This window comes from Phoxinus phoxinus (genome assembly GCF_949152265.1).
Source record: "Phoxinus phoxinus genome assembly, chromosome: 22".
Taxonomy (NCBI): Eukaryota; Metazoa; Chordata; class Actinopteri; order Cypriniformes; family Leuciscidae; genus Phoxinus; species Phoxinus phoxinus.
In genome coordinates this window covers 4,789,098-4,801,582 of record NC_136897.1, presented here as the reverse complement: position 1 = coordinate 4,801,582, position 12,485 = coordinate 4,789,098, and the positions used below count along the sequence as shown (strand labels likewise).

At 39.6% G+C, this 12,485-nt stretch overlaps 2 protein-coding genes across 2 annotated transcripts; both read left to right on the top strand.

Moving 5' to 3' along the window:
• The first annotated feature begins 387 nt into the window (after nt 1-387).
• On the top strand, nt 388-5,304 carry LOC306990722 (trypsin-3). Its single transcript, XM_079597930.1, has 4 exons — nt 388-500; nt 890-1,031; nt 4,729-4,995; nt 5,070-5,304. Exons 2-4 carry the CDS (start codon nt 891-893, stop codon nt 5,262-5,264), a joined length of 603 nt encoding a protein of 200 aa, XP_079454056.1. The 5' UTR covers nt 388-500; nt 890; the 3' UTR covers nt 5,265-5,304.
• A 4,408-nt stretch (nt 5,305-9,712) lies between these two features.
• camk2n1a (calcium/calmodulin dependent protein kinase II inhibitor 1a) lies at nt 9,713-11,502 on the top strand. The gene is made up of 2 exons (XM_079598312.1): nt 9,713-10,225; nt 10,516-11,502. Exons 1-2 carry the CDS (start codon nt 10,057-10,059, stop codon nt 10,578-10,580), a joined length of 234 nt encoding a protein of 77 aa, XP_079454438.1. The 5' UTR covers nt 9,713-10,056; the 3' UTR covers nt 10,581-11,502.
• The last annotated feature ends 983 nt before the right edge of the window (nt 11,503-12,485 follow it).

Sequence of the window (12,485 nt, the reverse complement as noted above, 5' to 3'; positions counted from 1 at the left end):
TTTTCAATGAAATTACCCATTTGCTATGCATTGATCATGCACGTTATCAAATATTGACTGTATCAATCAGATAGGCTATCATAAACCAACATTAGACGACAATAATCAATAGAATATCAGGCTGTATATTATTTTCGACTTTATAGAATATCAAGCTTTATATCCTTTCCTGGAAAGAAACTTGACCTTTATTTAACAGGGATACTCAGGGTGTCAAGCTTGATTTTGTCAGCTGTCAATTTGAACTCAATGTAAATGAGATTAGAGTTTTATTTCATTGCCCTTCCACTGTCACCTTGAGTTCTGAGCTATTTGAAATATTTGTTGTATTGTTTTCCAGGTCTGGACTTTGTTCAGGGGCGCATTGTTGGCGGATATACCCCCTCGCCAAATTCAATCAAATACATAGTGTCGTTACAGAGCTCGAAAGGGCAGCACTTCTGTGGCGGATCTCTGGTCCATAAGTACTGGGTGCTTACAGCTGCCCATTGCAATATCGGGTGCGTGATTTTTCACCCTTTCTTTAAACAGATTCTCTGCCTGAACAGCGTTCATGAGACTTACAGGGTGTGTAGCAGCAGAGCTGATGGCCAAGTCCGTGTGTGAGTCGAAAGCAGACAGGACATGCGGTAACCTTGACCCGTCATCACCGTGTGGTACTTAATGAATGCTGGCTTATCTGCCGCTTGGCATGGCTGAGCCTGCTAACAGGGACAAACACTGTCATTCAACTCATGTCCTCTACAAAGACTATCAAGAAATCAGATACCAAGCATATGTCTGTATCTGGAAAGCTCGCTCTATACAGTATTTACATTGTTTTGTAGTTATGCGGTGGTGTTAGATTATCATTCAGAGGCTGGCGACTGTATTTGTGCTTGTCTTTAAGGATGGATCGGATGATGCTGGTGGCTGGAGACTATACTCTGGGTGTTTATGAGGGGACAGAGCAGTACTCCAAGCCTCTGTCGCTCATCCCGCACCCTCTGTACAACAGGAGCACCAATAATGCAGATATTATGCTCATAAAGGTACTTTGGCTCTGTATTCAATACATCACTCTTAAGTGAGTGAGTGAGTGAGTGAGTGAGTGTGTGAGTGAGTGAGTGAGTGAGTGAGTGAGTGTGTGAGTAAGTGAGTGAGTGAGTGAGTGAGTGAGTGAGTGAGTGAGTGAGTGAGTGAGTGAGTGAGTAAGTGAGTGAGTGAGTGAGTGAGTGTGTGAGTGAGTGATTGAGTGTGTGAGTGACTGAGTGACTGAGTGAGTGACTGAGTGAGTTAGTGAGTGAGTGAGTGTGTGTTTGAGTAAGTGTGTGAGTGAGTGAGTGAGTGAGTGTGTGTGAGTGTGTGTGAGTGAGTGAGTGAGTGAGTGAGTGTGTGAGTGAGTGAGTGAGTGAGTGAGTGAGTGAGTGAGTGAGTGAGTGAGTGAGTGAGTGTGTGAGTGAGTGAGTGAGTGAGTGAGTGTGTGAGTGAGTGAGTGTGTGTGTGTGTGAGTGAGTGAGTGAGTGAGTGAGTGAGTGAGTGAGTGAGTGAGTGTGTGAGTGAGAGTGTGTGAGTGAGTGAGTGAGTGATTGAGTGTGTGAGTGACTGAGTGACTGAGTGAGTGACTGAGTGAGTTAGTGAGTGAGTGAGTGTGTGTTTGAGTGAGTGTGTGAGTGAGTGAGTGAGTGAGTGAGTGAGTGAGTGAGTGAGTGAGTGAGTGTGTGTGAGTGAGTGAGTGTGTGAGTGAGTGAGTGTGTAAGTGAGTGAGTGAGTGTGTGAGTAAGTGAGTGAGTGAGTGAGTGTGTGAGTGTGTGAGTGAGTGAGTGAGTGTGTGTGTGAGTGAGTGAGTGAGTGAGTGAGTGTGTGTGTGTGTGTGAGTGAGTGAGTGAGTGAGTGAGTGAGTGAGTGAGTGAGTGAGTGAGTGAGTGTGTGAGTGAGTGAGTGAGTGAGTGAGTGAGTGAGTGAGTGAGTGAGTGAGTGAGTGAGTGAGTGAGTGAGTGAGTGAGTGAGTGTGTGAGTGAGTGAGTGAGTGAGTGAGTGAGCGAGTGAGTGAGTGAGCGAGTGAGTGAGAGAGAGAGTGAGTGAGCGAGTGAGTGAGAGAGAGAGTGAGTGAGCGAATTCGTGAAACGAAACGTGAATTCGTGAGTGAATATGTGAGTGAGTGAATATTTTTAGACACAGTCTAATATAGTCAGAGACCATAAAGAAACAACATTGGGAAAAACCATTAAAAGGGAAAAATAAATAAACACATTAAAATGTTTAAAAAACCTTGAGGTCCCAATCACCCTGTCAGAATTAATTTAACCCAACTGGCCTCATTTCCATCATCCCTTACTTAATCAGTCCTTTTTTAACCTGTTGGTCAATCAGTCAGAATCAAGTATTCAACAACACCATATAAATTATTCAACAGTTCTGTCCTTGAATGTGGTTAGGCTTTCCACAAGTGCTCATTTGAGTCCCAGCGCTGGAACAGTTTGTTTCACTGCTGCCTGTGTTTGCATGTTCCAGACACACTGTCGAGCTGGTGGCCATAAGTGGCGTCGTTGAGTCATTGACTGAGGTTAAGTGTGAAATTGCAGACTCTCTGAGTGCTTATTTAATATAACTAAATGTGACCATTTAAAAAAAAAGTGTGTTTATACTATGATTGTGTGTAGTATGAGATCTGGACCGAACGTACTACAACTGTCATGTGATCTACCAGCATCAGTTGTGTCACTTAACTGTCATTCACAAATCATCTCCAATATCCTCATGGGATAGTAAAGTGTCCATCAGATGTGCATTTCATAATCTTGCCAAAAGCAGTAGGTCAATCTTTTCGGCTATGTTTTATGAACACTGTGAATTCAGACCTATACTTCTTTTTTCACATATAGTTGGGAAGTATGTGATTTGAATGGCAGTGAAGTGACACAACAGATGCTGTGAGGTCACATAACAATGACAACATGAAGAATGCAATACATCCAGATCTCATTCATACTGTATAGAACATACTTTTTTAATGGTCGCGTAGTACTTAGTCATAAGAAGTAACTTCTCAGAGAGTATACAATGTCTTTAAAATTGGCATGAAACAGAAGTTGTGATAGTCTTTTCTTCCCTATTGTGACGTATATCTGATTGAAACAGCTTCTCGGACAAGAAAAACTGTAGGGCGGGACTTGATTTTGCCCATGGGGTTTGCTATTGGCCAATCTCATGTGAGTGACAGGTTGCCCCGCCCTCACACCAGTAAACACATCAGAGAAGAGAAGTCATTGCAAGACGGAGGGGAACACACGTTCACCTGATTGGTTAAAAGGTAGTTTGTGACGTCAGAAACACCAGCGATTTCAAACCGTGTTTTTGAGACTGTCTTTGGTTCACTGCAGTTTTAAGTAGAAAATACTCACCAATGGTGTTTACTTATGAATTTGCATATGGTTTGTCTTCAAGCATATTAAAAACACCACATAGACATATAAACAACATTAAAAGCTTGATTTTCACCACAGGGGGACTTTAACCAATTTGTTCAAAATAACAGATTCATTCAGATTCATTAATGCCACTTTTGCTGTGTTGCGCGCAAATGCTGTATATTATGCTTTAACGTTCTTTAGAAAGATATTCTTTGACAGATCAAAAATAGATAAACAACTGGCAATTTTATGTCTAAAATGTTACATCACTAGTTCACACTTATATGCAATCAGATTTGATATGATTACGAATGCATATTTGGGGTGCTGTCCGAAGGGAAAGTTTGGGAAAGTACTGCCCCCAAACTTGACTAGGATAAGAAAACTGTCATGGGAAAACTGCAAAACTCTGTCATGGGACAGATGCTATATATATACAGGTCTCTTCAGGTGCTGATTGGATTACCCGAACATGCTCCTCCTGAACTTCATTTAATGTCGAGTTCTTGTTTAATGAAACTTTTTTATGAAAAAAGTTCAATATTAAAGGGGTGGTATAATGCCCTTTTCACAAGATGTAAAATAAGTCTCTGATGTCCCCAGAGTGTGTATGTGAAGTTTTAGCTCAAAATACCAAACAGATATTTTTATATAGCATGTTAAAATTGTCACTTTTTATAAGCAAACATGCACCGTTTTTGTGTTTATCCCTTTAAATGCAAATGAGCTGCTGCTCCCGGCACAGGGGGCGGAGCTTCAAGAGCGTGTGTCCTTTTACCACACATACACATGCACTGAAAATTTCAAAAGCTTTTAGCCTTTTATGTTCAAACTGGAGTCAGACAATGATGGAGAGACTCAAGAAGAGGCAACAGGACATTTCTGAATGGTTAGTTGATGAATTTTTGTAGCTTATGTGTAGTTATCTTCTAGTCATTGATTAGCATATTCTGTCTTGATAATATAAATCGTGTTCAGGGGGCGGAGTTTATGTAAATTTTAGAGTTGGGATGTCACTAACCCTGGAGGAATGACGTGTAGTCCCTACCAGCCGTTTGTTGTAGTTCTTAAAAAACGATTTATTTAAAAGCAAATATCTCCCTTTGCTTTGAACTTTGAGCGTTGCAACTTTGCAGATGTTGTTTATGCTCAAACAGCAACACACTGACTAAAGTTAGAAAAGTGAAATCATAATAAACCACCTCTTTAACACAACTAGCAAGCCTTTCACCTTTTTTATGCGTTGTAATAAATGGGATAACAGTTTGATGATGCAAGCTGTGCTTTCATACCAACCCTGATCTGTAAATCTGTCTCTGGATGCTGGTTCTTTCAGCTCAGCGCACCTATAGAGCTGAACAGGTATGTGTCGCTCGCCCCACTCCCCAAACAGAACACAGGGCTGCTGGCGGGCCGCATGTGCCGGGTCTCTGGATGGGGATCCACGAGTCACAGCGGAGGACTAAACCCTCTCACCCTGCGTACGGTCAAGCTCCCCATCGTCTCCACCTCCAAGTGCAACAGCAGCGACTCCTTCAGCGGAAACATCACAGCAAGCATGATCTGCGCGGGCTCCAGAGCGGGAGGAAAAGATGCATGTAAGGTACTGTGATAACAACCAGCTCACATCCTTCATTATCCACGATTCAAGGCTTTACAGGGATTCTGATGTTCCAGGGGGACTCCGGAGGGCCGCTGGTGTGTGATGGACGGGTCTACGGCCTGGTGTCTTGGGGAAACGGCTGTGGAGATCCAAGGTTTCCAGGGGTGTATACGGCCGTGTCCCGCTACCGCAGGTGGATTGACCAGACCATATACAGCCCATACTCACGATGCCTGAAGTCAGTTGGTCTTTTCAGCAGGGAAGACTAAACTTCCGAGTGTTTCCATTCATGCAACGTGCAAAACAATATTCTTTAACTATGGGCATCTTTATCCTTGTGGACTTTTTTGAAAATAAAGTCTCCTAAAACATGCATTTCATATTCTCACTGGGTTAATTTGTTCAATGCTTTTTATTTTATTTTTATTTTTTCATAAATATTTCCACTACATCTCAAATGATGTATTGTGCTGAACAGCATTCTGTGGTGGAAATATATTTGACAATTTTCGAAATAAAATAACTCTTTTGTCTAGCTGAAACTTAATTTTTAGCATTCATGTACCTGTATAGTTTTTGCATAATTTGACAAAATAACAGTTTGCTTGGAAATGAAGAAACAATAGAAATACACAGTTTATAACTGGTAATTATCTTGGTTTTTCTTTCTTTATTGGGGCACAAATGTTGGTTGAGGTGGAAATGCTGAAAGAGCTTTTTTTTCACTGTTTGTTCAGATCATCGTAATATAAACTATAATCATTTATATTTTGATGATTTACATATTTTAATATTAAAACGTTGGGACAAGAGTCAAATAAATAATTGCATAAAAGGCATTTGAAAAAAATTATGAAAGCGTAGTAAAACTACTCTAGGTTTTAATGCAGCCTTCATATAACTTTTAATAACAAACGTTCCCTGGGACACTCTATTCAATTCAATTCAAGTTTATTTGTATAGCGCTTTTCACAATACACATTGTTTCAAAGCAGCTTTACAGAAAATGCATTTCAAAAATATACATACAAAAATACAGTTAGTTAATCATGAAATTTAGGGCATAACATATCGCCGGCGTTGGGTCGTCTCTTCACAGGCGTCGAGTCGTCTCATCACAGGCGTTGGGGCATCTGAAGTCTCCATGAGAGGCTGGATACTAACTGGAGCTGACAAACTCTATTTGAGTTATAGGGACAGGCGTCCCGAGATAACAACTCTACCGTTCAAAAATAAATACTTTCAATCAGCAGGAAACATTCAAATGCATCAAAAGTGACAGTAAAGAGAAGACATTATAATGTTTATTTGTAATGTAACATTTATCATGTTTATTTCTACATTTTATAAATTTATAATGAAAAGATTTATTTTTCAAATAAATGTTCTTCTTTTGAACTATATTCATCAAAGAATCCTGAATAAAAGGGTCACGGTTTCCACAAAAATATGAAGCAACACAACTGTTTTAACATTGATAATCAGAAATGTTTCGTGAGCAGCTAATCATGATTTCAGAAGGATCATGTGACACTGAAGACTGCAGTAATGATGCAGAAAATTCAGCTTTGATCACAGGAATGAATCACATTTTAAAATAAATTGAAATGCAAAAGAGTTCTTTTAAATTATAATGATATTTCACAAAATTACCGGTTTACTATATTTTTTTTATCAAACATGGTGCCTAGTGAGCATAAAAAATTTATTTCAAAAACATTTTTCAAAATTTTACCAACCCCAAACTTATAGTATAAAGTTGAAAAAGTGCTAATAAATGGATGTGAATGAATCTAAATCTAATGTGAAGGCCTCTTAAAACTACAACATGCTTACAAACTCTGAAGTAGTGTGATGTTGGATCCCTTTCCTATCATTATGTGGGATAATTGTTAAAAACCTTATGTTGTGAATGTGAAGACTTATCAGTACATTTTAGTAAAATCAGTTAGTCCCCTTTTAAAATGCTTATTTGCTTGGGAATAATTACAAAAGATTTCACCAAAGGATATTAAATGCAGAAAAATTGCTATTTGTTAAGCTCAAATGTTGTGAACAGGAAGCTATAAAAGGATTTGACGTTGTTCTACATGTAACAAAGGATGTTTGCACATTTAATAGGAATGGGTGTGTCCGCAATTACTCTTCTCTGGAGGTGGCATTAGTTCCAGGAGCTTTTGGTTTCACTGCCTGCACACGACACCACATGTAAGACGATCACTGCATGACCGGCCCCATGTGAACTACACACAATCGTCCACAGCAGTTTATGTGTGTACCATGAATACTCAGTTTCATAATAATACCTTTTATGTGTCCGGGGCATCATTCATTACATAATTAAAAACAATAGGTAACATGGAGCGTAAAGGTTAAACCAACCAACAATAAGGTCATATGGGAAGAATGACGTTTTTGAGGGGGCTGCTAACATGTTTTTAATAATCTGATGGATCTCTGAATAGTGTTTCATGGGAAATAAAGTGCAGAACAGCACGTTCCCACGGGGCAAGCATTGTGAATGAATATGCCACAGAAAAATGAGCAAATATTAAAGAACAAGGAGTAATTTCGTGTGCCAGGCTTTATTAAATAAAATATTCAGCATGTGCAGAACTTGTGACTGACGTGATAATGACTTTTTCTTATAAGTTGACCAGTATTCATTTTATTATGTGAAATGTACCATTTAAAATGTACCACTATTTTGCATATGGTTGCAATGTTGTTGTTGTTTTTTTTGTTGTTGTTTTTTTGGTTATTGAGGTTTACATCAGTAACACTTCATTCCAATCGTCCACTTTAGCCATTCTGCTGACTATTTGCAATTACATATCAACTAGTCATTAGAGTATTAGTAGACTGTCTGCTTAATATCTGCTAAATTTTTTATACTCCTCAACAGACATTAATTAATTAAAAAAATATATAATTGCACCCCAAATATAAAAAAATGTCTACAAAAAATTGTTAAATTCATGTACACTCGTAATTTTTAAGCAAAATAACTTCCCCTCCCTCTTGCAGCTCCATTTCTTCTCTGATGATGTGTTTACTGGCAAGAGGGTGGGGCAACCTGTCACTCACATGAGATGCACCAATAGCAAACCACAACCATCCAATCAATTCCTGATGGGCAAAATCAAGCCCCGCCCTACTAGTTCCAGAAGCTGTTTCACTCAGATATACGTCACAATAGTGAAGAAAAGACTAGCATAACTTCCGATTCATACCAACTTTAAAAGGGAATATGAAATGCAGCCTGTCTCTTTTGATATTGACATCAGAGAGTCACGCTCAGTTGAGAATCACAGCTGTAGTCCATCAACACATCATTTCCAAGCACAAACTAAGCCCGTCTTCTTCATCTTTCCTCTCAATATTGAACTGTCTGAAGCCTTAGCGTTCAAATGACATCTCTGGAAAGAAATAGCAAACCAAGACGACGCACCAACTGAACTGTGTTCACCATTTCAGCTTCAGATCAGACAGAACAGAACAAAATGGCCTCTCAACATTCACAGATGGGAGGAAGCAGTGCATCTCTATGCTGCTGGAATGGATATTTCTGCAGTGGAGTGACAATGTCTGCTGCTCAGTCCTGGAAAGGTTATGACAATGCCCATGCAGAACATTATGCTCTCAAAATCTTGGACAGAGGAACAAACCCCCTCAGCTAATATCCAGACTGTGCCAGTATGTCTTCAGCATCATTCCAGCTTCTGATAAAATGAAAACCTATGCACAGAGGGGGGGAAACATCCCATATTGCTTTCTCTTGTGATTTGCAGGCATGTTTTAATATCACATTCTGTTTGCTCAGGCTTTGACTGAAAAGCATGTAATAAGCATTAAATCACCAAGTAAAGAACAGGCTCAGAACATTTCGGCTCTTTCTACAACTAAGATATGAAGTCTTACAAAATGTAGATGGCATTTTGGTGGCAGATTAAACATGTGAAACACTTTGAATCAGGCCAAGCTCTGATTTGTTCTTTAGATAGATAGATAGATAGATAGATAGATAGATAGATAGATAGATAGATAGATAGATAGATAGATAGATAGATAGATAGATAGATAGATAGATAGATAGATAGATAGATAGATAGATAGATAGATAGCAGTCACTGGATTTTTTTGGTGGTTCTTGACTTTATTCTGAGGGAGTTTTTTTGTCCAGCATGTATTATGTTTTTGTTTTAGCAATTTCGTCATTCTGTTCTATAGCCTACTATTAAAAATGGAAAAATATTTTGTCTGTCAAATATTCAGTATGGCTTAACCAACATCCATGATGGCTATTTTAATGTTACCAGGCATAAAACATAGGCCTATGTGTCAAGGTTAATATATCACACATTTTGAAAACATTTTACTTGGGAAACATATGTTTGAAAACTTTATTATGATTTTTTTGTTATTCAAAAATATATTTGATTGTTAACCTACACCTAATGACGTTTTTAGAGTCATTACAGCAGCAATTTTGAAAAGAATGATATAAACGTTTTCTCAAAATATATGAAATCAACATAAGAGAGGGTTGTGTGTTTAATATGTTGCCAATGTGCTTTAAACTATAATTAAATATTAAAATATCATCTCCGATAGCCTATATCTATTTGCAAATGACAAGTGGAAGCATCTTATTCCATGGACAAATAGCTTGGAAATTTCCCAAGATTAATATTGGCGATATAGCTGCAATGAAAGAGCTGGAGAGGAAGCCCGCGCCTCAGTGACGTTCATTCTCCATCAGGGATCTTTGTTTTGCATCGCTTCCCAATTTGCATTTGTTTCTCAGGTTTTCCATACGACGCTCCAGCCGCCGAAAAGCCCCGAGCGCGCAAAGGCGCATTCCAACGTTGGGAAATTTGGAATAGTTGAAGCGGGCGCGAGCAGAAAGAAGGAAATTACATGCGTTCGCCTCGCGTCCCAGACAACCACTCGCGGAGACACGTGCCATAGAGGTAAACAGCAGAAAGATTCGCTCGACAAAATTCACCTCGCGCTATCGATTCAGCGGAAGATACAGTAGCCACGGTTAGTTCATACAGCATGTCGGATGTATTACCGTATAACGAGGACAAAATGACTCATTATGACAACGACGGGGACGAGGAACACCTTTCCTTCACCTGCCGCCTCCAAGACACCAACAACTTTTTCGGTGGGAACCCGAATAAACGACCACCAAAGCTCGGGCAGATCGGGAGAAGCAAAAGAGGTAACGCACAAAGCCTTTGTTTATTACACAAACAGATGATGCGAAATGCCATGTTGCGCTTCGCGATTGTGTCTTTACTCACGGCATGATCAAGTGTCAAATGCTTAAACGCTTTGTTTTATGCTTCGGTTTTGGGATTCTGGTACAATGATGTATTGCGCCATTTCTGTTGTGTTAAAATTCATGGCAACATGGAATCTCCGTCTTTGTGCCAGTGCATAGCGTGAGACAATAGCCGATCTGTGAGTTGGTCTCTCATCATCAACCCTTGTGTCTCTGTTCATTAACAGTCATTGAAGAAGAAACCGATGGCCAAGCACTGGACAAGAGCACAGAGAAATCCTCGTCGGCGTGAACGGACCCCAAAGACTCCTAACCTCTCTGATGTGTATATCCAAAGACATTGTGAAGAGGCTCTCTCTCCCATCTGGCGACAAGCACTCCACACATTCTCCTTTCCCTAACTCCATTGTCCAGGGTTTACAGTGTGACGGGGCAGCGGACTGAACCGGCGGTCCGGAAGAATGGCCCAGGGGGGCTTGAAGGAATACTGTGTTTTCCAAACTATACTCCGAGATATGTGCAATGACAGGGTTCGGTCTCATTAAAGAGACTGGGCTCTACTTTTCTTTCTTTTTTTTATTCTAATGAAGCAATTTGATAGACTGAGCAAACGGTACCATTAACATCAAACCAGTATCTTCCCGCTTAACCCAGTAGCCTACTGGTGGTGTTAATGGTATACTAGCAATGTCCACCTTTTCTTCCACAGTGGGCCTCCAAAGAGGTTTCACTATGTATGTAAAAAAACAAAACAAAGCTATTTATTAAATCTTTGGATACATATTTTGCAGTGTTTAAGGTTGAGCAGACGTTTTATATAGTAGACCGATGACGAGAAGTGACTTTTGCTTTGGATAAATGTTTTGTATGTAGCTTAACTGTGATTCTCGTGATCTGCTTCGTTTCATTTCATTCGTTTGATGTTCGGATTCAATCTGGAATGTCAGTTTAAAGACAGTAACCTTATAATCGTAAAGTATATTTACTGTAGATGTGCCAAATTATCCCGAGAGAAACATATATTTCTGTGCTTTCTTCACGGGTATATTAATATTGGGTAATCATGTTTACAGGGCTCTTTCATACTTGTGATGTATTCTAGTCATGCATGACGAACCTCGAGACCTTAAGAACGTCTTCTTGAATATAACGTATTTATCTCACAGAACATTTCTACGGAATATCTGTTATAATAAAGATTTTGAGAAACATTCAAAGAGAAAGTTTTTTTTTCTCTCTCTCCCCCTGACACATCTCTAATGCTCGGCTGAAATCTGTGCGTGTGCACAAATCCAGGGGACGTGACATTTCCGCCTCTGCCACAAGCTTTCAATGATTCATGGTTTGGGATTAGCATTGTCAAAGCGCACCATCTAAAATCCAGTCCGCTGAGATCAGGAGGAATCACGTGGCGTGTCAGAGCAAATATTATCTGCAAACTGTACGAGTGAGTTTCCCAGAGCTTCTCCTGCCAGTCTGGAGGTAAAACGCTGGCTGGATGGGCTGCCATGGCAACAGATTCACCTCCCATGAAATTTCCATTGTGTCCACCAGGGAAACCACAGCAGAGGATCTCACAATGTGGATGAACATTCAATCCACATGTTTGGCTGCATTCGCAAGTAATATTGTATGCTGTGGCATGTGTCACACTTTTATTTGTCCTTGTTACACGTTACATGTAGTTAGTAATAACGGTAACACCTCATTTTACAGTCCCGTTCCCCATGTGCATACTACTTATTAATAATAAGGTACTATCCCTGAACCTACCCCTAAACCTAACCTTAACCCATTTATTTTACAGTATGTGCACTTGCAGTGTTCTTAAGAAAGAACTGGTTAATATAAGGTTACCTTACATAATGTGCAGCCATAAATAAATATAAATTATGCATGATTATTTGCAACTAACCCTAAACCAAACCCCAAACCTAACCCTAAGCCTATAGTAAGTACAAGGTCATTATTATTACTCAGTACTTAAATGCATAATTACACCATAACACAGACACCTATAAAATAAAGTGTAGCCTATCCCTGTACTAATCCACTATAGTAGCCTTGATACACGTGCCTTTTACCTATATAGCACTATGCCAAAATTACAAACCACCCTAAAAGGCATAAACGAGGACAATCATACCAGTTGGAGATAGAGACATTTCCTAAAAAGCAAAGAGCAGTCTGAGGTCCT